This window comes from Meriones unguiculatus, chromosome 7 (assembly GCF_030254825.1).
Source record: "Meriones unguiculatus strain TT.TT164.6M chromosome 7, Bangor_MerUng_6.1, whole genome shotgun sequence".
In the NCBI taxonomy this organism is placed as follows: domain Eukaryota; kingdom Metazoa; phylum Chordata; class Mammalia; order Rodentia; family Muridae; genus Meriones; species Meriones unguiculatus.
This window is the reverse complement of record NC_083355.1, coordinates 85,612,256-85,637,978: the sequence shown is the minus strand read 5'-3', so window position 1 is coordinate 85,637,978 and position 25,723 is coordinate 85,612,256. Positions and strand designations below refer to the sequence as shown.

The window sequence follows — 25,723 nt, the reverse complement described above, 5'->3', positions numbered from 1 at the left end:
AAACATGAAGAAAAAAACCTTTTCCCAGACATTTTTGAATCTTATTATGTTTGGGTAAAAACAACATTCCTTAAAAAATTTTAAAGCACACTTCAAATATCAGGGTATTTACATCTACAAATAAACCATTTCAAGTTTGAAAGTTTCTCCCAACACAGCATAAAAGCCACCAATAATGATCACATGATACCAGTTATCATGCTATCTTAGAGATTTTAAATACTATGTTTAAAATATGTATGTTTCAAGAACTACATTAAAAATCTGAGATGAAGGCCACGCATTGTGGCACATGCCTTTGATCACAACACTCGGAAGGAAGAGGCAGGTGGATCAATGTGAGTTCGAGACCAGCCTGGTCTACAAAGTGAGTCCAGGACAGACAAAACTACACAGAGGAACCCTGTCCTGAAAAGCCAAAAATTAAAATAAAATAAAATAAAATATAAAATAAAATAAATCTGAGGTGAAGATTTAAAGTTACAGATTCACAAGATAAATGTAGTGATGTTGGACAATGTATTCTTAAGATAACTTCCTGTTAGGATCAACTTTTCAGGCCCCTGCATCCTTACATGCAGGCTGGCATCTATCTTGTAAAGCTCTTCAGAGACTGACCAGATGACCTCAATCTGGGTCCGCACCTGTGTTCGTTCTTTCCTCACACTGCTGGATGGCCTACCTTAACTACAGGTGTTGTCTACTTTTCCACCCTTTTCAAAGAACCAGCTTTTAATGTCATGATTATCTATTCTTCCTACTAAGAAATTTAATTACTCTTTTCTCATTTCCTTGATTTCTAATTACTTGAACTAAAAATTAAGTCCACTTATTTGCAATTTTCTATCTTTTACCAATAAATACAAAGGCAGATAAGTTCCTTTGCACACTTTCTCCCCAAAATTATAATGTGTGCTTAGTGTTCATGCCTCTTTTTTGCCTTTGTACCTCCAAACCCCCACTTCAAAATGGAACACTGTAAAAATGTGAACAAAACAAAAATTATTACTGTTAATAAAAGAGTAACCAATGAATAAAACATAAATTCTATATCCTTTATGGCTATTTTATTAGCAATTCTTCAATTAAACCTAACAGATGAAAAGATGAAGATCAATTTTACCACAACAAGCATACCAAAACATTAAAAAGGGTTGGAGAAATGGCTCCATAGTTAACACACTTGCTTTCTTGTAAGGGATTGGAGTTGATTCCCAGAACCCATAGAAGGCAGCTAACAACCACCTGTAACTCCAGTTCCAGGGAATCTGATGCATTCTTCAGGTCCCTGTAGGCATACACACATACATGCATGCGCACATGCGCGCGCGCACACACACACACGCACTCGCTAAAAAAACTGTGACAGTGTTAGGTGTTGTGGTACACACTTTTAATCCCCTCCCTCCACAAGCAGGAGGATCTCTGAATTCCAGATAAGCCAGGGCTAACCAGTGAAACATTGCCTAATAAACAAAAAATAGTACTGAAACTACTCTCTCCTCCAGTTCAGGTACTTGTACAGCAGGTAAAAGCTGACTTTAAAGACAGTGCTTTTCTTTTGAAACGTCATGAAAACTACACTAAGTTAATTTGAAATCTATCACTCCTGACCAGATACCTTTTGACTACCGAAGAAAGCAAGTCTGAGAAAGACAGTTTTGTATTAAAAAATATATCAAGACTTCATAAATGCTACAATTCAACTCAATAATAATATTCTATGTAAGCTACTTTTTCCTCATTTCTATTTTAGTCAGTTCCTAAACATCTCTGCAATCTTTCTTAAACAAACAGACAAAAACACTCTGGTAAATACCTCTTTCTCTCTACCAGGAAGCCCAGATGCTATCTATTCTTGTGTCAGTACACATCAATACCTACACTTACAAAGCCAAAGGAACTGACTGTTCCTCTATGTTACTGGCCCCTTCCCACTGGCCTAAAAGCAGAATAAATTAAAACGCGAGACTGAAAATCTTTTACAGTACAGATCTAAACAAGTATTTCATTAAAGAAATGGCCAATAACCACACAAAAAGTGTCAGCAATCATGATGGAAATGCAAACCAAAACAAAGCACCACCCAGTGAGCATTTTCTATAAGAGCTATTTTTACAGTTTCCCATCTACACTGGCCAATACTTTCATAAACTCTCTTCATCTGTAATGGGCTCTAGCTGCATTTAAATTTCAACTGAAATAATTCATCTGTAGACGTAAATACCATAATATTTGAAATATGCTTTAGAAAGATTTTATTTTGTTATATATTTATTTTTATTTAATACACTGTATTTACTTTGTATCCCCCCATAAGCCCCTCCCTCCTCCCCTGCCTATCCTACCCTCCCACCTCCTTCTTCACGCATGCCCCTCCCCAAGTCCACTGATAGGGGAGGTCCTCTTCTCCTTCCTTCTGATCTTAGTCTATCAGTTCTCATCAGGAGTGGCTGCACTGTCATCTTCTGTGGCCTGGTAAGGCTGCTCCCCCCTCAGGGGGAGGTGATCAAAGAGCAGGCCAATCAGATTATGTCAGAGGCAGTCCCTCTTCCCATTACTATATAACCCACTTGGACACTAAACTGCCATGGGCTACATCTGTGCAGGGGTTCTAGGTTATCTCCATGCACGGTACTTGGTTGGAGTTTTATAAAGTAATGTTATTTTTACCCATGATAAGAATGAAAGCTCTCTGGAAAAAGGTTTTTTACTTTACGTTATCTGAGAGTCAGTAACTGGAAAGCTGGCAAGACAGTTTAGTATGTAAGGGCACTTGCCACCAACCTGACAACCCAAGTTCAGTTTCCAGAAACCACATGGTAGAAGAAGAAAGTTGACTCCTCAATGTTTTCTTCTGATCTTCACACTCACACCACAGCACATACATGCACACATGAGCACATTCACACTCCACAATGAACAAATAAATGTAAAAACACTTTAAAAATGGGAAAGGATAGGAGCTCCACAAGGACCAAATATATCTGGGCACAGGGTCTTTTCTGAGACTGACATTCAACCAAGGACCATGTATGGATATAACCTAGAACCTCCACTCAGATGTAGCCTGTGGTAGCTCAGTAACCAATTGGTTTCCCAAAGTGAGGGGAACAGGGACTATTTCTAACAGGAACTCGATGACTGGCTCTTTGGTCTCCCCACCCCCGAAGGGAGGAGCAGTCCTGTTAGGCCACAGAAGAGGGCTTTGCAGCCAGTCCTGAAGATACCTGATAAAACAGGATCAGATGAATGGGGAGGAGGTCCCCCCCATCAGTGGACTTGGAAAGGGGCACGGTGGAGATGAGGGAGGGAGGGAGGGAGGGACTGGGAGGGAATGAGGGATCGGGACACGGCTGGGATACAGAGTTAATAAAATGTAACTGATAAAAAAAAAAAATAAAAAAAAAATATTTCTTTTATGAAAAAAAAAAAATGGATCAGTAATAGGAACCAACCGATCTTTCCATAGGTTTAAGTGACTAAACACATTGTGAGATAGTCACACAGTAGAATACTACCTAGAAAACGTTACAAACTGTTACGGCTAGGAGTCAGATGAGTGGTAACATACCCATCATGTGTGAAGTGCTGGGTTTAATTTGATACATGCACAGAAGAGATGAACCTCAAGATTACACTGAGCAGAGGAAATCAGACACTGTCATGGTTTGAATGTGAAATGGTCCCACAGGCTCATGTTTTTGAACATTTGATCCTCTAGCGGAAGTACTGTTAGTTCTGTGAGGTTACAGAGATAGGGCCTAGCTGGAAGAATTAGGCTGCTGATGGCTTATGCATGTGCATGTGTTATGTGTTATAACTTTGCTTCCAGCAACTCTGCTTCCCAATTACCAAGGCAATGTAGCCAGCTAGCTGCCCTGGACTCATTCTGCCACAATGAGCTGTCCCAGTGCCTTCCTAACCAGGATGAGCTATGTCCTCCCCATTTATGTCACTTCTTGTTAGGTATCTAGCCACACTGACAAGAAAAATAAGCAGTGCAGACACAAGAGTAAATATTGCCTATTTATTTGACATGTTCATAAATGGGAAATTACTAAAACAGGAAAGATTAGCAAATGACGACGTGTAGGAGAGGTAGTTACTGCCTGTTCAGGGCTGTGGGTGCACTCTGTGGATGGGGATATCTATTTAACTTGGTGGTGGGTGCATTTCATAGGTGTACACAGATATTTACACTGAACCAACAATGAAACACCAATTTTTAATAAATGCAAACTGTATCTCAATAAAGCTGGACATACTCTACATGTACAGTTATTTCCTCGGTATTGCAGAGAATTAGTTACAGGAACTCATGTTCCATACCCAAATCCAAGGTCACCTGGGTCTCTTTCCATACTTTAAAAATTTCCCTACTTATACTTAATGTACAACAGTTGTACAGTTTTGATTAGGGAATAACAAGAAAAAAAAAGTCCGTGTTCAGTACAGACTTAATTTCTTTTAGCAAACTAGGCTGAATCTGAGGATGTGAAGTCCATTGATACAGAGGGGAACATACATCCTTTTTGTTTGTTTTTTTGTACAGTGCCTGGGACTGAATCCAGGGCCTCACGGATGCTAGGCAAGAACTCTAGCACTGAACTCGATCCTCAGCTCTCAGGGCTATCTTTTAGATTTATGAAAATGAAATCATACTGTTCACATTGTTTTACAAGAGTACTGTATAAATATTTTGATTTGATACCTTCAATTGTGAAACAGAAATATGACCACTGTCATCTTCATTGCCTTTCTCTCAGTCATCTATGGGACCTTAGCATTAAAACCCACCTGATTCATGCCTCTTTCCCAACCGTGGTACTAATGCCTTTAGAAGCCACCATTTAAACCACTGTTCTGCACATATGCCATATTGTCACCCCACAATCACTGCTCATGCTATCACAATTTAAGTTTCTGTCACACACACATACACAATTCAAAATTTAAAAATGTCATAGTATCATCAAAGATTTAATCTGGATCTTAATATTTTGACGTTTTCCAAGGCTTTATTACTTATCATTAGTAGTAAATGTTTAACTTTCTTTTTGGCAGTGCTAGGGATGGAATCCAGGGTTCTTTACCACTGAGTGCCATTCCTCACTCCTTAACTGGTACACATGTTACATTAATTTTTAATATACTTCTTCTCTGTGTGTTTATACATGTGTGGCTCATTCATGCCATGGCATGCATGTGATCAGAGGGCATATTTTAGGAATTGAGTCTTACAACCCTGTTTGTTCCAGAGATCAAACGCAGGACATCAGCCTTGCTGGAAAGTGTCTCTACCTGCTGAGCCACTTCTCTAGCACTTAACTTACACTTCCAGCTATAAAAACAGCAAACACCTCTCAATAATTTCATTAAGTTTGTTGCGATTTTCACTTACATTTCCATTTAAAAAGACATAACTAGGGAATGGCTCAGTGGGTAACAGCACTTGTTGCCCGTAGGACTGTACTTTGTTTCGCAGTACCCACATCAGAGAGCTCACAACCATCTGTGTAACTCTGGCTCCAGGGAGCTGACTCTTCTGACTTCCACAGTATCTGTAAGCACGTATGCACATACATATAAATACGCATAAATAAAAATTTAAAAATTCTTTAAAAAGATACAACTGAAGAGTCTGAGGTAATTTCTTGTATATGTATGTACATATGTATGACTTTTGGTTTATGAAATGCAGTTTCACACCAGGCTGGTCTCAAATTAACTATGTAGTCCATTCTTGGCTTTGGATTCCCTTTTGATTCTCCTCCTAAGCGCTGCAATTGCAGGTGTGTATCATTAATCTCAGAAAATTCCTTCTTTGAGTTATTTTACTTTACTGTTTTTGTGGTGCTGAGGATTTTATCCAGGTTTTTGCATGTACTGTGAAACTCCTTTGCCAATGAGCTTTATCTCAGCCAAATTTCTTCTAAATCAAACTGGTGAACTCTGCCTGGTGATGGTGCACGCCTTTCATCCTAGCACTCAGGAGGTAGGTGGATCTCTGAGCTCAAGGCCAGCCTGATCAATACCTGTTTTTAAAAAATGCAATTTTCAGAAGAAAAAAAAACCATTTAAATTACCTTAAACAAACAAAGAAATGGAGTAGAAGTGGTATTTTTAAATTAAAAAAAAAAAACTGAAAATTTGTTCTTTCTGTGGTACTGGGGATTGAACCTAGGGCTGCATAAATTGTAGACAGGTGCTAGAACATCAAGCTACACCCAGGACAACAGTCCCCCCAATGAAAAAACTATCACACAGCTAATTTCAACAGTAAAAGGTGAGTTCAAGGAAAAGGGGTCCATCAGCTCTTTGAAACTCTGGAAGATGGCCAGTTTCCATTCTAGAAACAAATGGTCAGTTGGCCATAGGCACCACTGGACCTCTCTCTCATGGTACACGTGAAGTCTTTACCATCTTAGGCATTTCAACCAGGAAAACATCGCCCTTAAGGACACTATGCTCATATATAAAGCCCCTCCCCACCTAACATATAGTCTGTAGGTCTTGGAAATTGTACTCTCTCCCAACCCCTTTTCTATCTTTTATGTGGATTCAATGAAATACATTTATTTGGTGTTTTCAGAATTATTTTCATAAGATTATAATAACCTGAAATTCTGTAATAATGACAATGTATGCTGTCCCCAAATCTGAGCTTATTTGTAATGTTTTAAAACCTTCAACTTGAAAGATGCTTGAGGACATATTAAACATTGAACCTCAGCTAGCATAGGAACCTGAAAGTTAAAAGCAACATGTTAACATGAGAAACTTTTATAAAACAGTAAAATTGGATAATCAGGGCTGGAGAGATGGCTCATCAGTTAAGAACATGGACTCTTCCAGAGGCTTGTGTTTGACTGCCAACATCCATATGGCAGTTAATAACTGCCTATCATTCTAGTCCCAGAGGAATCAGACACCCTCTTCTGGCCTCTATGGGCACTGAACTCATGAGGTGTGTAGACATACATGTAGGCAAAACACATATACACATACCATAAATAATAAAAATTAATAATCTTCAACATTTATAGCATTTTCATGAAAAAACCTAGATTGTCAAAAAACAACGTATCTTAAAGAGTTATGTTTATAATTCCTTGTTATTAAGGATTATCATTTTATGACTTTATAATGCATAATGATTAAAGTAATAAAACCATACTAAATGCATTAAAATGAAAAAATTGTTACTTTCTACTTATTTTATATACAAAATTAATTCTTAATAATCAGTGCATTAACTAGGTTATAATATTTTTAGAACATAATGCACATAGCGGTTTTTTCTCAATTCCCACTGCAATGCAGTAGCAGGTGACCACTAACCAATTACCTCAAACAATATTAATATTCAATCAGTCTTTTCGAGAAGTCCTCTTTTGTGACTAATAACTTTCTTGTGGATGTCAACAAGATGTTTAGACACGTACCTCTTGTACAAGGTCTTGTACATTGGAGATGAGAGGAAATGGAGGGCTGGCCTTGCTCATGTGCACTGTGACAGCATTGTGTATCTTGAATGCATTCTGAAAATCTCTATTTTGTACAAGCTGTAAAAGCAGTGAGATATCCTCCTGGCTCTGAGAATCAACCAAAGTGTGTTGGATATGTTTAAGTGAAGAAAACAAGTCTTCAACTTCTAGTAGGAGAAGGAAAGTTATCCCAAAATTAATTATTTTGGTTTAAATTCAACACGTTTTAAGATAAAATTTCTTACACTAGCAGAACTTTTTTTCTAGGGAACAAAAAGTTCGCATAGTTTTAGGTGCCAATCTGTTGTTTTATCAGATTTCACTTCATAAAACTGTTAAAGCTACAGAACAAAATCACTTACATTTTAACTAGAAAAAATATATTCTTACTATAAAATAAGAGATTATAAGTTTAAAATGTCAATAATCCCATTGTCTAGAAACATTTATCCCCCTTAGCACCTTTTTTCATTTTATGGTATATTTTAATTGCTTTCCCACATAACTTTTTAAAAGAACATTACAAGTAATGGGTCCATCATATTTTACATGGTGAAAGTATAACTTATTATAATAATTATGACATTAAAGTTCAATATCTAGGATGCTTCCATTTCAACTATCACACCAATAATAAATATTTCACATAAAAACCATTTATATCATTGCTACATATAAATGTGCCTGAAATTATGTTATGATGATTTCTAGAAACAGGTACTGGAGAGATAGCTTTCTTAGGACCCAGGTTTGATCCCAAGCACCCACATCACAGCTCACAACTGTCTGTAGCTCTAGTTCCAGGGGACCCAATACTCTAGTCTGGCCTGTACAGATGTGAGGCTTATACACGGTGCATAGACTTACACAAAGGTAAAATATCCATACACATAAAATAAATAAATAAATGAATAATTTATAGATACATAAAAATAGGACTTATATGTAAAATTCTGACATTTTAAAAGCCACACTCTCATCAAGTACCAGGCCCAACCCTGCTTAGTTTCCGAGAGCATTATATGATGGTGCACGCCTGTGATCCCAGCACTCAAGGAGGCAAAGGCATGCAGATCTCTGACAGTCTGAGGTCAGCCTGGTCTACACAGAAAAACTGTCTTAAAAACAAACAAACAAACAAAACCCAAACCAAAACAACCAAACACAAAAAACAAAAGCCAGACTCATTTTAGAGTTTTTGCCAATCTATATTATATTAGTAATTACCAATATTCAATATTATTTGCAAAACTTTGATTTAATAGTAGAATGAAGTGTTTTCATATTACAAAGACCTTAATGTTTTTATTGCTGTGATAACACACCATGACCAAAAGCAACTTGTAGAGGAAAGGGTTTATTTCACCTTACTCTTCAAAGAACAGTCTGTCACTAAGGGAGGTCAGGGCATGAATGCAAGCAGGATGGAAACTTAGAGGGAGGAACTGAGGCAGTGGCCATGGAAGAACACTGCCTACGGGCTTGCTCCCCAGGGCTTGCTCAGCCTGCTTTCTTGTACACTCCAGGGCCAATAGCAGAGGAATGGTACCACTCACAGTGGACTGGGCCTTCCCATGTCAATCACTTCTTAAGGAAATGCCCCACAGACTTGCCTACAGGCCAGTCTTATGGAGGCATTTTCTCAATTGTGGTTCCTTCTCAGAAAACTAGCTTGTATCAAGTTGACAAAACAAACAAACAAGCCAACAAAACCAGCTATTTTTGTTGTCCACAAAACTAATGAATGCATTTGTCTCCTAGACTGTGAAAGTTCCTAGTCTATGTGTTTAATTATTTTAAATTAATTTTGTATATTAATTACAGTTTATTCACTTTGTATCCCAGCTGTAGACCCCTCCCTCATTCCTTCCCAATCCCACCCTCACTCTCTCATCTCCTCCCAAGCCCCTCTCCAAGTCCACTGATAGGGGAGGTCCTCCTCTTTCATCTGACCCTAGCTTATCAGGTCTCATCAGGACTGGCTGCACTGTTCCCCTCTCAGGGGGGAGGTGGTCAAAGAGCCAGCCACAGAGTTCATGTCAGAGACAGCCCCTGTTCCCATTGCTAGGGAACTCACTTGGATACTGAGCTGCCATGGGCTGCATCTGTGCAGGGGTTCTAGGTAATCCCCATGAATGATCCTTGGTTGGAGTATCTGTCTCAGAGAAGGCCCCTGTGCCCAGATATTTTGGTACTGTTGCTCTCCTTGTGGAGCTCTTGTCCTCTATAGGTCTTTCTATATCCCCCTTCATTCATAAGATTCCCTGCACTCTGCCCAAAGTTTGGTCATGAGCCTCAGCATCTGCTTTGATATACTGCTGGGTAGAGTCTTTCAAACAACTCAGATGTCCCTCAAGGGAGGAATGAATACAGAAATTGTGGTACATTTACACAATGAAATACTACTCAGCAATTAAAAACAAGGAAATCATGAAATTTGCAGGCAAATTGTGGGATCTAGAAAAGATCATCTTGAGTGAGGTATCCCAGAAGCAGAAAGACACACACGGTATACACTTACTTATAAGTGGATACTAGACATACAATGTAGGATAAACCTACACAAATCTGTACACCTAAAGAAATCAAGCAAGGAGAAGGACCCTGGGTAAGATAATCAATCCTAACTCAGAAAGGCAAATGGGATGGACATTGGAAAAAGGAGAAAATAGGAAACAAGACAGGAGCCTACCACAGAGAGCCTCTGAAAGACTCTATGTGTGTTTTTTACGCCTCCAGGAAATGATTAGGCTGAAAGATTAAGAACCATTGATATTTTCTCCCCTGCTCCCCAAAGGGTTGTGTGTGTGAGGGCTACAGGGAAGAAACCTTGTCTCAGAAAACCAAACAAAACAACAAAAAGAATATGTAATTTAAGACTCTACCAAATTAATAACTTATTATATAATTATCTTTAGAGTGATAAAGGAAAACATCTAAGTAACTTAAAAGAAAAAAATTATGGAAATCTACAAAGCAGTTAAGATAATGGTCCACAATCTTAAGGGAACAACAGCTACTTCCCGAAGAGGAAAGAGTCTAATTAAAAATGTTAATAACTGTTCAAAGAGGCTCAGGGTGGTTGTCTGGGAAATGAGAAAGTGAGGCACCTCAAGCCTCACTGCTGAGTGAAACCAGGAAGCAACCTTAGTCTAGATGAGAACTGTTTCTCGGAGTCTCTTCAAAGTCTCTTCAATTTCCGGGAGAATGAAGTTATTTTGAGACAAAAATGTTGGAAAATCCTGCACACCAAAGCTATTTAATGTTACATTAATAATATTTTAAAAAATTATCTGTTTTCACCTATTTGTTATAATTACTAGTATTACTTCATACCACACAGCTTTTAAGAGTTTAAAAAGGCCAATTTAACCGTAACAGTGACACTGTTAGTTTTTGTAATTTAATACTAATTACTCATTAGAATAATTCCTTAGGGTAAGATTACTGATTGTAGGAGCATTTATGACTAGTATGCAATGCCAAACTGTCTCCCAGATTTGTGGCAACTTATACTGCCACAAGCAATGATTCTGAGTGCCTACTTTGAAACATACCAAATTAAGGGTTACTGATTATTCTTCGGTGAACCTATTTTTATAAGACATGACCACTTGTCCAGTTTCAGGGAATCAGATGCCTTTTTCTGACCTCTGAGAAAAGCAGACACACACGTGGTGCACACATATGTGAAGGCAAAATACCCATACATAAAATAAATTTAAAAGAATGAAGAAATTTTAAATGTCAATGTAGATTTTTTTTATGTGCATGAGTGTCTTGCCCACATATATGTACATGCACCACACGTGTGCCTGGTGCCCACAGAGTTCAGAGGAAGAAGTCAGGTTCCCCTTGAGCTGGAGCTTTAAGATGGTTAGGAGCCATATGGCAGCCCACAACTATCTGTAACTCCAGTTCCAGAGGATCTAATGCTGTCGTCACACACGTGGAAGCAGGAAGAATGCCAACATACATTAAAAAAAAAAAAAAAAAAAAAAGAAATTAGTGAGAAACATGAGAATTTTAGAATGCCTACAAATTTCAACTCAGTTTAAATTTAAGACCAATTTAAACTTGCTCCAAATAGCTTTCTTTATACCTGTACCCAAATCTATCAAGTCCTATATCTTTTTTCTTTAATTAATAAAAACTTTTTACCAAAACTCCAAAAGCATCACATTAATCAATTTCACCAAACCAAAGTGGTTACTTGCACCGACGCTCAGCCTTTATAATTAGGTGTTACCAACTATTACTGCAACACTAGAATAGTTGGCTGAATTACACAGTTATTGCCCTTCCTGAATAGTATAATAGAGTGTACATTTTATATGTATTATTTCATTTAATCGTCATTAAAATATTGAAATGTTTCTCTCTGTATGTCTATTTATATGCATATTTTGAAACAGGGTCTCAGGTAGCCCACCCTGGCCTTGAATGCACTAAGTAACCAGGGAGAACCTTGAGGTCTTTGATCCTTTCACCTCCCGAAGGCTGGGCGCTGTACACCATCATGCTTCCTGAGGCTGAGGGTTGTACACAGGGTTTCACACATGTCAGACAAGCAATCTACCAACTGAGTTTTATCCCCAGACCCTGAGAAACGTTCCCAAATTAAACGAAGACCAACAAGAACAAATACTTAAAAGACACATCAAATTATACAGGTGGAAAAAAATGACAAAGTGATTAGACTAAAATCATGGATGAATGACATTAGGATGAAAGTCCATTTCAAATTCTAAGTTTCATTTTGTTTGTTTTTTACCACAATAGGAGTGGGGATGGAAGCTGGGGTCCAGGACCTGATTTTATATATATATATATATATATATATATTGCTGTCTATCTTTTTTTTATTATTATTGTCTATCTTTTTAAGAAAGGCTACTATGACCTGTGGGTTCTGTCCAATACAGCAACATGTAATTTTTTTATACTAAACTTTTGAGAAAGGAATATATATGGCTATATCACAGCCTATCCTTGAGACAATTTCTACAGTTAATTGTGTTTGTATACACAATCGTGCTGCATTTTGCTTCTGACATTTGAGACAAGAATCTTATTTCTAAATATTTTCTCAGAGTATTCTACTTAACATGATAGCAGGTAGAATATGGGGAAAGTTAAGTAAATAAGTCAGAGCTGCGATTTTTTTGTGAATAACAAGGCTAAATACCTTCTTGAGAAATGTAAAGGATTTCTGACAGCAATGCACTGCTATGTGTAACAAAGACATATAGCAGAAACGACAGCTATGATTTAAAGAGAAATTCCACAGCTGCTTTCATGACTGAACTGAGGGCGAAAGCTTGCAGATGGTGTCCTTAGGAAGGAAAGCGCCCAAAGTACTTCTGATGAACAAGTAGAACAGACTAAGTTTCCAGTCACCCAGACTATACTTGCAAAACTATATGCACAGCAGGACATTAAGATATAACTAAACTGAATGTACTTAAAGTACTTTATAGAAAATGCGAAATACCAAATGGCATAAGCCCTCTAGTTGAAACTAGTATAAATGCATTGATCACTTTAAAGAACATTCAAAATTATGATGCATTTGCTCATAATAATTTTACCACATAAAGTAAACATATGGCAGTGCTTTCAAATATAAATAAAATTAGTTCACTGCTTTCTCATTTTTTTCACTAATGAACATTAAAAAGGGTTTATCTCTGAAATTAAGAATGATGTCATAACGAGTAATACACTACTGGTAACATTAACTGTGATTAGTTTTGATGGTTCTCAATCATCGATATGCTTTTCAACCATATTTTGATCTCCAATAAAAATTTTAATTTCATTAAAAATATTTTCACGTTGGAACTGGAGGTGTGGCCTGGTGGTTAGGAGGCCTAGCTTACTCCCTTTATTCCCGCTACACGTTCACAACCTGGGCCCCACACTATATGACTGCTAATACAAAACAAACAAAAACTAAACATAACCTAGAAATACTGAGAATTATTTGATTCTATCTCCTTCAACTCTAATGTACACTTTTTTCTAGAAATTCTCTTACATTTATTACACCAAATTATATTATATTTGATTTAAAGCAAAACTTCGAATGTACATTGATTCTAAGGAAATCTTGATTAAAACTCTTAGAATAACAGTATTAAGAATTCTGTGAATTGGAAAAAAAAATTCTGGTTGCCTTTAAAGAAAATTCAATTTCTCACTTTGGAGTATTTTCTGTATCAATTTCATTTTTTGAAATACATTAACCAAATTTACAAATACTATCATTAAAGGGAATCTTTTTAGTTGCATTTTAAATTCTTAAGGAATACTTTGTCTACTCACAGATAAATGATGTGTCATTCGGAAACTGAAGGTCTCTTCTCAAAGAAATAAACCAGCTGCTCCATCCTTCCCTTACTTAAAACAACATTGTTGTTTCTGGCTCTGAAGAAGGCTGAAGCCATCCCCCGTCATGTGTCTACTAATTAAAATACTGACAAGCAGACACATAATTTTAAGGGAGTATTTCTGTTGTAGTCTGATGTGTTAGCAGATTATTAGCAGAGAAAAATATCTGGTAAGCACTACTGCACTTCTTTAGATATATTTTTTTAGTTCCTATACAAAATGATGAGTTTCATTATGATAAAATCTTCCAGGAAATAAATTACTAATACCTGACACTATCATTAAATTTACTTTAAAAGAAAATAGGTAAAAGCAGTGGTAAATTCAGAGGCCACGGGAAGGTATTAATGAAAACCATAGTGGATTATAACTTGAAGGAATAGTTGTCTTTTTTTTAAACAGTTGTAATTTAAAACAATTTTTATCATTATCATTTATTATAAATTTATTCAATTTGTATCCCAGCTGTGTCCCCCTCCCTCAACTACTTTCAAATCCCACTCTCCCTCCCTCTTCTCCCCCCTTTACCCCTCCCCTCGTCCATCGATAGGGGAGGTCCTCCTCCCACTTCTATTTGACCCTAGTCTATCAGGTTTCATCAGGATTGGTTACACTGTCTTCCTCTGTGGCCTGGTAAGGCTGCACCCCCCCAGGAGGAGTTGATCAGAGAGTCTGTCACTGAGTTCATGCCAGAGAAAGCCCCTGCTCCCCTTGTTAGGGAACCCACTTAGAGACTGAGTCTATGGGCTACATCTGAGCTGGGGTTTTAAGTCCTCTCCATGCATTGTCCTTGGTTGGGTCTCTGCTGGGACTCCAGGGCTCAGTTTTGTTTTGTTTTTTGTTTTTGTTTTTTGGCTCTGTTGGTTTCCTTTTGGAGCTCCTGTTCCCTCCTGGTCTTTCTATCTCCCCCTTCTTTCCTAAGATTCCCTGTACTCTGCCCAAAGATTGGCTATGAGTCTCAGCCTCAATCAGCAGAGTCTTTCAGAGGCCATCTGTGGTAGGCTCCTGTTCTGTTCCCTGTCTTCTCCTTATCTGATGTCTATCACATTTGTCCTTCTGAATGAAGATTGAGCATCTTCCCTAGGGTCTTCCTTGTTTAGCTTCTTTAGGAGTATAGTTTTTGAATGTTTATCCTATATTATATGGCTAATATCCACTAATGAGTGAGTATATACCATGTGTGTCTTTCTGCTTCTGGGATAACATACTCAGGATCATCTATTCTAGATCCCACCATCTGCCTGCAAATTTCATGATTTCCTTGTTTTTAATTGCTGAGTAATATTCCATTGTGTAAATGTACCACAATTTCTGTATCCATTCCTCAGCTGAGAGACATTTGGGTTGTTTCCAGATTCTGGCTTTTACAAATAAAGCTGCTACAAACATGGTTGAGGAAATGTCCTTGTTGTATACTTGAGCATTTTCCTAAATTAATCCAGCTTAAGCTATATACATTGTATAAACAGCCTGATTCTAAGTAATACAAATGAACAGACACATTAATTTTAAAAGACATGTAAACAAAAAACAGATCAATTCAGATTATATGAAAAAGGACGGGAGAAATGAAGGATAAGCAAGAAGAACAGAAAATGAAGTAGTTCTATTCTAAAACAAACAAACAAAACCCATAGGGGGAAACATTCAAATTCCTTCATGTAAATGTACTGAGTACCTCATTTCCTCACTGGAATTATATCTGAAAGTATGCAGCAGACTTCACTATTTCTGATGACACCGGAAGCTCAAACGAACTCTGTCAGACCCTGACCAATGAACTTCCCCTTCCCCTGGCTGAAACCTCCCACCCCTGTTGAAACTCCAGCCCCTTTCCCTTCACTACCATTATCACTGGCATCCTGAAAGCAGCATTATAATAGCCCAATTTGTGTGTGTGAGGAAGGGTATAATGGTGGTGGAGTAGGCAAGTCAGTTTCAAATGATGAAACAGTTCCAGGAAGTAGCCCCTGAAGCTATATTTAACTTCCCATTCCCAAAACTCCTATATAAACTCAGAGTATTCCCTTCTCTCTTTGCAGAACAACCCCTACAGACACCCAGTCCTGTCTGCTGACTCCTAAGCTGTCTCAGAAGTCATTAGAGATAACACACATTATCTGATTTCATAAAACAGAAGCATGAACATTTTAAGTATGTATTCTAAAAATTTTTACCACAGAAAAGTAATGAGATTGACTAGAAACTACTCCATACTTGGACTAAAAAGACTCATGAAAGAACAAATGTAGCATATATTGTGATGCTTCTGGGCAAATTAGGGTCAGTCTTAACCCTGGCCAGTTGAGTAAAAGTGCGGGCTAGATGTCATTTTCTATTCAAACCTCTACTTGCTGCAGTATGTATCAACTCCATTTCTGGCAAATTCAAACTTGACCCTCCCAAGTATTAGCTTGATGTCTTAAGCAAGTGATGTGATTGAAATTCAACTGCTGTTTCTTTTGATGTTTTGTGTGAGACCAGGTCTCAGCATGTTGCCCTGGCTGGTCTGGAACTCCCAATCTTCCCACATCAGTTTCTCAGCAGCTAAGGTTACAGGTCTGCACTGATGCTGGCTACTCTCTTCATCTCTGAAATATAGACAAGAGGCCTTCTTGACCAGATTATTATAGGAATGGTATTTGCTAAGGTTCAACAGGCATGAGAATGGTAAAATGATGACAATGCCATAAAAACTTCTTTTATTACATTTAAAATGTAAATAAATTTATGTTATTAAAACAACAGTAACTATGAGAAATGACACCTAGGTTTAAACTGAAAACAAATTAATGTATAAGGCAACATTTCTCAAAATGACTTCTGGCTTCTAACATAGCACTGTAAGTAACCGTGAATACAGGGATAAAGTTCATTGATTAAATATCCTAAGTGTGGGAATATGCATCTGCCATCACTCATCAATATCATTAGATCCACAGTCCCTACTAACATTGAAGAAATTCTTTAATGAGAAGGTTTTTAAGCCTAGTATTCTCATGTTATTTGGCCACAGAACTCTTTTGCATATAAATAATATCCTAGGGCCAAGTTTTTATTTTCTGTCATCAACAAAATTTAGAGACAGTAGGTTTGTAATGTTATTATTAAAAAGCATGAGGCTGGTTAACCGATATTCTCTGCAAGAAGTTAATTAGGAGGGTATGGAGGAGGGGAAGCAGGACATGAGAGAGAGAGAAAAGGGAAGGGGAAAGGGGGGTGCCCCAAGAGAGAGAGGGAGAGAGAGAGAAAAAAAAAGGTGTAAGAGTGAGAGAGAGTAAGAGTGTAAGAGAGAGACCACGTGTCGGGGTTGGCCCTTTAAGGGACAAGGTAACCACGCCTTCCAGGTGTAGCCACCTGGCCGGCAACACATGATGACATCATAGGTTGCTGGGTAACACAGGAGCAGGTTGTGTTCCAAAATACTAACAAGGTTGATCCCACATGACTAGTTTGTATTTATCTTCCTGACAGTTATAAAAAAAATAGATTTTAAGATGTAGTTATTGTTTTATTATTATTTAACTCTGCTTTCTAGTAGTTTAGTTTTTTAAAAAATGAGTTGAAGCCAGGTGCAGTGGTGAATGCCTTTAATCCTAGCACTCAGGAAGGCAGAGGCAGGCAGATCTCTGTGAGTTCAAGGCCAGCTTGGTCTACAAAGGGAGTCCAGGGGAGCAAGGGCTACACAGAGAAATTGTGTCTCAAAAAAAAAAAAAAAAAGGAAAAAAAATTGAGTTGATATAAAAGATGAAAATTTCAGGTCATGTGTAAAAATGCTTTATAGATATAAAGCTTTTGTCAACCTGACACAAAAGTAGGCATATTTGGGAAGAGAGATGCTTAACTGACAAACTGTTTCTATCAGACTGAAGCATGGCAGTTAGGCATTTTCTTGAATACTAATTGATGTGGGAGGGCCCACACCATTGTGGGCAGTGCCACTTCTAGGCAGGTGGTTCCGGGATTTATAAAAAAAAAAAAACAAGCTGAGCAATCCACAAAGATCATGAGTGAATAGCTTTCTCCATGGTTTCTACCCTAACTTCTCTCAATGATGGACCATGGTTGGTACGTGTAAGCTAAACAAATCCTTTTCATTTTTAGTTATTATGTTTATCACAGCAACAGAAAGCAAATTAGGACCAAAGTGGTACCAGGAACATGGTATTGCTGTGACAGAGCTGACCATATTGCTTTTGGGAGAACTGTGAAAACTGGAACTTTGGGCTGGAAAAGCCATTGAGTGCTTAGAGCTTAACAGGCTGTTCTGTGGCAGCTTGGAAGAATGCTGAAGGGAATGCAGACAGTGGAGACCCAGCAGGTAAAGGGAAGTTTGAGAGTCTCTCGAAGACTGTATCAAGATCCTTTTGTAATATTTCTAAACTAAGAATCTGTGGTTTCTGGTTGCCGAGGCTGAAGAATCAGCAGTGATTTCAAAGAGACTAGGGTCAGTGAAAGCATCACTGAAGTAAAATGATTAATATAAGAAGACAATCGATTAGTTAGCTGAAGTTGAAAAAAACATCTGTGATTAACAAGACCAGTAACACTGTGGTGCAATTTTCTGGCAACTCTTCCTCAAGGTGAACACAATGAAGCTGTGTCCTAGCAAAGGCTGCATCTCAAGCTGGCAGCTGAAAGTAACAACGTGTAAGTTTTCCACATGGTAAATGGTTTTTGAAGGGAAAAAAATTTCAGAGGTCATGGAGAGAAGCTGAGGCCTGGCACCACGTGGCAGGATTAGAGTCCCTGAAGAGGCGGGAGAAGCCACTGGTTGAATGTGTAGCATCCTTTGCAGTGGAGACCCCAGAATACTGAGAGACGCCAATACCATGCGATAACTACCAAGGACAGCTGGTGGAGTGGAGCCAGCTTGAGCCAATGAGACAAGATGTGTGTTTTGTTGATGGCAGAGCTGAGAGGCTGAGCTGCACAAGCCCTCTGGTGATTACAAGATCACAAGCAAGCCCCAGACATTGGACACTGCACTATTTACACCACTGGACTTGGGGTTTTGCTTTGCTTTATTGTAACTGTTCAATGGTTCCTTCATCTTGAAATAAGGAAGTATATAACTTGTTCAGTTTTAGAGGAGCACACAATTAAGAGACTTTGGGTTTTCAAGAACTTGGGCTTTTTAATTGCAAGAATTTTTAAGACCATGGAACTTCTAAAAGTTGGATTGTCTCATATTGTGATATTAACATAATTCTCTTGAGGACAATAAGAAAGGACAGGTTATGGCTTAATAGTGATTTTAATAGTATTTGTGTATCGGGTTGGCAAAGGGTCAACTGTGCTGGTTTTTACTTGACATAAACTTAGACATATCTAAGAATCTAAACTGAGGAACTGCTTTCATCATATTGGCCTGTAGGCACCACTTGGGGCATTTTCTTGGCTAATGACTGATGTGAAAGGGCCCAGACTATGGTTCATAGCACCACTGTTATATATTATTTTCCTCAGAATTGCCATATTCCCTCTAAATTGAAATGTTTGCTCTAGGAAGGAAAGGGAGGGTCATGAGTCAGAGGAAGTAAACTCACTGTTTACTTATGACACATATCAGGGAGAACAGGAACTTAGAAGATTTTTCAGTGCCCCTACCAAGTAGTGATAAAAAAGTAGACAATTATTGGGGGTGGATGGGAGACACTGGCCAACTAACCTGCCTAAAAAAGAAATTCAGACTGTCAAGCTATCTGTCAGCTGCACAGAGAATGTCAAGCTTGTAGTTTTGGGGAGTTGCTACCCACACTGGAAGAGGCTTTCTGGCGATGCAGCTGCTTTTACATTATCTTTGCTCCTTGCTAAGTAACTTTTCACTCATAGTCCTGTTAGTAAACCCAATTAAAAAAAACAAAACAAAACCTCTGCTGGCTCACCAAACTGTTATACTGGTATTACAATTGTTACACTGGTGTAGCCATTACTTTTGGTGTGTCCTAGTTCCCTTTCTGGAATGATTAGACACGTGTTGCATCTCCCGAAGTCTGTGACTCAACAGCCACCCCTGGGCTGTTTAAAATAAAGGCAATCTGAGCAAGCAGGTAATGGAGGGCAAACCTGGGCGCAGCTTTTTCTATGGTTCCTGCCCTGACTTCCCTCGGCAACAAACTGGGACTGGGACATGCAAGCCAAATAAACCTATTTCTCCCCAAACTGCTTTCAGTCGAGGTGTTTATTACAGCAATAGAAAACAAACTAGGACAATGTTTAAACCAATGTTTGTTTGTTTTTTTATGCGACTAAAATATAAAGAACTGGTCTTGGTCCAAATTCAACTTGCTATCATTTACACTCTAAGTCTGGCACTTCCCATACACATTTTTGTTAGGGTATACATAGACCATAGCAAAACATTCTGTGTTAACTTTACTTACCTAGTATTTTTACAGCATAGTGAGGACTTTCTAAAACTTCTTCTGTGTCAAATATAGGATTATCTATTCCAGTCTTTGGAGAAATCTGAGCTAGTTTCTTAAGTCTCATGGAAGAATTTAGGTCAAGTTCTTGCTTTTTCCCTTCTTCCTCACGCCTGCGTCTCATATCCTCCTGCTGCTGGCGAATGCGCTCCAACTGTGCACTTCTCCGCACTGGCATCATTCTGGTGCCCAAATCTCCAGGGCAGTCAACAGCCATCTCTCGGTGCTTCTGATGTTCCTCTGGTGATGCAAGATCGAGATGTTTTATTCCGCTGTCTGATTCCTCTGTTACATGCCCATTCATATACGATGTTGTCATGGTTATCTATAAAAACCTGTACCACTTTTTATATATCAATTTTTCCTATAAAGCCAATTCTCTTGATTCTGTAGTATAAAATCCATGTTACTTCAAAGAAAGAAAAATAACTTCTCATATCACATTATAACGCTATGAAAATGTATCCATGAGGGAAATCTAAGGGGGAAAAATGGGGGGAAAAGTATAAGAATTAGAACATAAAAACAAATTTTACATAGCCCATTTCTAATATCTATACAATATAAAGAATATCTATTAAGTACTTAATACAGTTGGTAATGCATAATAAGGCCTCTTCCTTCATTTTACAGACAATGTTGAGGACATCAAGTATTTTTTTAAAAGTTGCCTCTTAAGATTATGAAGCATACTATTCAATTTTACAGCTAAGAAAATTGATTCACTTAAGTTTAGTAAAGTGAGACAGTAAAATGGCTGACTGTTAATTTTGTAAAGAATAGGTGCTTAGTGGATAAAAGGATATTTCAACAGTTACTCTAAATTTTCAACTTTATACTTAATACACACAGTTTAACTATGTGAGCAACTGATATAATTGTAACAATTAAAATTTCCTGCATAACACAAGCCATGTTAGTGACTAACTTGAAATATAGAAAAGTATTTGGGGGTAAACCTAATTTTTTTAATGAGTTTTGCAATAAAGATGATAGCTAAAGAACAATAAGGTTTATCAGTGAAGCCTTCTAAGGACAAAACTACATAGGTTAGAAAAGGACTATGTAGAATATCAGTTTTTATAATTGGTGATATTTATAAAAAATTAGGATCCATTTAGAAAGAAATGGTAGTTTCTGTACCATTAAAAAAAAAAAAACAAACAAAAAACTAAAGAGTAAAAGGGTCTTATAGACAAGAAAACTGAATTTTCATTTTGGCTCTACCATATTTCCTAGCTTGCTGTTTAAGGGCAGGTCAGTTTCTCTTTGAACATGAATAACTTAGAAAATTTATTCACAGAACTTTTCTTAAGTTTTAAAAAAGACAACATAAACAAGTTATAAAATAAATATATGCACTATTAGTATTAATTTGACTCTATCCTAAGAGTTCTCCAACATAAATAAGTTAAAAAATATTTAATTCAATGGCACTAGCTTTTCAACAAGCCACTTAGGCATAAATACACAGGCTGTTTATGTGTGCAAACCCACACATTAAATTTAATTAGTCTCTTCTGCCTGGGCTTTAAGAATATTTACAATAATGAGCTTACTATCTCCTTGAGTTGAGCATTAATTCAGTAAATATGTTTAGAGTACAATGTTGACTAAGTAAAATCCAGGTTTTTAGACAGTATTCCTAATACTACTACTGAATCTTCTTTCAAATGTCATTACAGTGAAACAGGGAAAAAAGAGAAACTACTTAACACAATAAACATTAGGGTCAACAACTAGAAAAATAGATACAAATTATATCAATGACTAAAATTGTATTTTTACAAGAATGATAGATGATCCTCCATCCAAACTTTATGCCTCTTTATCTATAACCATGTGACCTTCAGATAAATATTTAATTTATCAATAAACTGCCTTTTCCCCTAAAATGAGAGCTATTAACTTTATATTAGGTGATCCCTAAGTTTTCTGTGTTAACTATAAAAAGATATTAAACTGGATACAGTTTATTTAATGTTTTCATTATAAGTAAGCAGAAATTTGTGTAGGAGTTACTATGGTGCTGTGGTTAATTCTAATTTTAAAAACCTAGGAGTTTATATATTCTAAAAATGAACTCTTAATTTTTTCATTTATAATTATTAGATATTAAAAATGTATGTACATTTACCAAACTGAATCATGAAAGAAAATTATAAGTCATATCTGGATCAGAATTCTCATAGACTATTAGCATCTCACTTGTTTATATGGATCCAATCTTTTAAGCTCAGAAGATATCTGCAACTAGAATTAATTCATTTAACATTCTATTTTAGCTATCTCTCCTATGTGTTTAGTTTAGTGAGAAAAAGAAAAATCAAATGATTACTTTTCTATGGTTCGCATCAGATTCCAAATGTATTATGTTTTATTTTTATATCTCCAGGTTATATCTTATTTTTACATATCCAGGACTTAGCATAATACATGTGATAGAAAAAAAATGTTTAAGAAATATCTGTTCAACTAAACTTGGACTATCATAAGTTTGAAGATGCAGACATCTAAAACAGAGTGACAAGAAACAAGGAAAATATAAGGATATAGTTCTTTGTGCTGCATTTTGAAGTACAACTATCAATACAGAGGGTAGGGTCTGTTGCAGATAAATGGAAATTACATGACCAAATGATGGAGATTGAAAACTCCAAAACTCAAAACCAAGAAACAACCATTAGTCTCAAAGCTGGCAAACAAAACAGGTTACTGGAAAAATAGTTTCTTGTGTAACTTTACGTTTTAGGTAGAGGGAGATGGGAAAAGCAGACTTCATATACGAACATGTGAAGATGAATGTTCACAGTGAACACGAATATGCTCACTGCCTAATTACAGTTTAAAATCCCTTGCTCCCACTCATCTCTCCCTCTTTTGGCCAACAGCTGGAAAGTCTCATTTTAAATGGTCAGCATTCCTCAGACATTTTATGAGGCTTGACTATGTTTCCATAGAAACAGCTTTGTCAGCTAATATAGGACTCAGGCCAAGAATAGTGAAAAGAACTTACACTGTACAAACTGGAAAACCTTGTCTTCTATCCTTGTTTCTCTTCTCTGTTCTTCCCCTGATATTCAGATTAGCTTTCTTATTCTGCAAAGCATAAAAAGAAAATAATTAACTAAGCATAGAACTATGCAACTAACCAAGTACGAAGTGTTTTGCAGAAAAGTAGGAAGAAAAGGTTAATTCAATGTAACATTCCTTTTTTGTAGATATTTAGGATTTTCTGTGGTTATAAACGCATACCACTATCATCCCAGTCACTAACAGACATCAATTAAAATCAATGTTGTTACATATTAATGCCACTGAAAATGTTAAGTGGTGGGGTTGGAGAGATGGCTTAGCAGTTAAAGAACACTGGCTGTTCTCCCAGAGGACCCAGGTTCAATGCTCAGTGCCCACAATGGCAGCTCATTACTACGTATAACTAACTAGTTTCAGGAGATCCAACACCCTCACACAGACATACATGCAGGCAAACACCAATGCACAAATCTCACTAGTTGTACTCTGAGGTATAAACCTAAAACAGACACATCATCCACACACACATATACACACTATTACAAAAATACCTATTGCAGTACTATTTGTAATAGTCCAAGTAGAAAAACTACAAATGTTCATGAGTTGATCTCTGTGGCATCAGGCCAACCAGGGCTACATACTGAGGTCCTGCTAGAAAAAAAAAGGGTGTGTGTGTTGGGGGGATAGCTGGGTTGGTAAAGTGCCTGTTATGCAAAAGGACCTGAGTTTATATTCCCTGAACCAACATAAAATGCTGATCATTGTGGAAAGGGTCTGAAAGGCAAGAGCTTGGGAAGTATTGAGACAAATGGATCCTTGGACCTCATTGGCCAGTCAACCCAGACAAACTGATGAGCAATAGACCCACTTTCAAAAAAATCAGGTGGAGAGGGATTTCAGAAGACATCAAACAATGATACAAATTCTTATGTATATGTGGATACCCAACAAATATATACATACACCAAAAGAAAAAAAAAAAAACAGTTAACATAAGCCCACATTTGAAGTAACAGTAGAAACAACTGCGGTGGCTAATCTTAGTGGTCAACCTGACACACCTGGAACTGAGGAACTGATTCCATCAGACTGGCCTCAGAGCATGTCTGTGGGGCATTTACTTAATTGCTAATGATACAGGAGGGCCCAGCCAACAGGGCAGTTCCATATTTGGACAGCTGGGCTTGGGCAAGGAAGGTACCTGTGCACAGCTGGAGAGCAAGCTATGAGGTGTGCTCTTCCTAGGTTTTGCTTCAGTTCCTGCCTCTGGATTCCTGCCTTGAATTTCTGCCTTGGCTTACTTTATAGATGAATGGTAAAGTATAAAAAAGTAAGCTGGTTTTGGTCACTATGTTTACCAGCAACAGAAACCAAACTAAAACCATAATAAAATCATTAAAATTAAAAAGACTAGCCCTATTAAGCATTGAAAGAAGGTGTGGAGAAACTGAAAGTCTTTGATAGTTCATGCAAATCGGCTCTCCTACCATGTGGGTCCCAAGGATGGAACTCAGGTTTATAAGGCTTGGCAGCAAGCACCTTTATCTGCTGAGGCCTCTCTTCAGCCCTACATAAACTATTTCTAAAACTCATTAAACTGAATACTAAAAATCAAATTTTAATGTTATCAATTCCAAAGGAAAGTGAAACCTTATTATACCCTTACAAATGGCATCTTCTAGAGCTGGGGATATAGCCCAGTCACTAAGAATTCTTTCTTAGTATGCAGCTCTTGTGTTCAAGTGCCAGACCAAACCCCTAGACCCCAAACAAAATTAAAAAAGAGAGATAGCCTTGTTATGTGTGAATTACACCTCAAAGAAACAACTGTGTGTGCGTGACAAAGCCAGACTCATGTAGCTCACACTGGTCTGGAACTCACTATGTGGCTAATAGTGACCTTGAACTCCTGATCATCTCATCTCTACCTCTGAAGTGCTGGGTTTTTAACAGTGTGCCACATGCTGGGCAGAAACAATTTTTTAAAAGACCACTGCAAAAAGGCTATATTCACATTATATGAAGACCCTATTTACTTGCTGAGGATGTAGCTCAATGTGGTGTTATCATGTATTTAGCATGCATAAGCCCTGAATTCAGCCCCGAACACACATGCCTCAACTTATTCAACAAATACTTCCCTCAATGCCTAAGATTCAGTTTCACAAATTTCCACTGAACAATGAATGACTTCTCCCCACCCTACCTACCCCCCGCCAAAAATCACAGAAAGATCTAACCATATCCAAAACTAAACACAAGTCAAAAGTGATACATGTAGTTAGTCTCATGCAGTGTTAACTCAAAAATTATTATCTAGTAAGAAAGGGCAGTTTTTAACAAAAATCCATTTTCAAGATCCAACTGAAAAAA

The 25,723-nt window shown here is 37.4% G+C and overlaps 1 protein-coding gene across 5 annotated transcripts in view; it reads right to left on the bottom strand.

The window, feature by feature from the left end:
* Pals1 (protein associated with LIN7 1, MAGUK p55 family member) overlaps positions 1-25,723 on the bottom strand; it is a 91,636-nt gene that overhangs the window by 22,298 nt on the left and 43,615 nt on the right. For 3 of the 5 annotated variants that reach the window (XM_021651168.2, XM_060387742.1, XM_060387741.1), the window contains 3 exons: positions 23,328-23,410; positions 20,270-20,551; positions 7,449-7,657 (listed from right to left, as the gene is read on the bottom strand). In XM_021651168.2, the coding sequence (XP_021506843.1) occupies positions 7,449-7,657; positions 20,270-20,528 (468 nt within the window). In that variant the 5' untranslated portion in view covers positions 20,529-20,551; positions 23,328-23,410. Of the gene's footprint in view, positions 1-7,448; positions 7,658-20,269; positions 20,790-23,327; positions 23,411-25,723 lie in introns of all 5 variants that reach the window. The other 2 variants (XM_021651167.2, XM_060387740.1) reach the window with 1 other exon arrangement.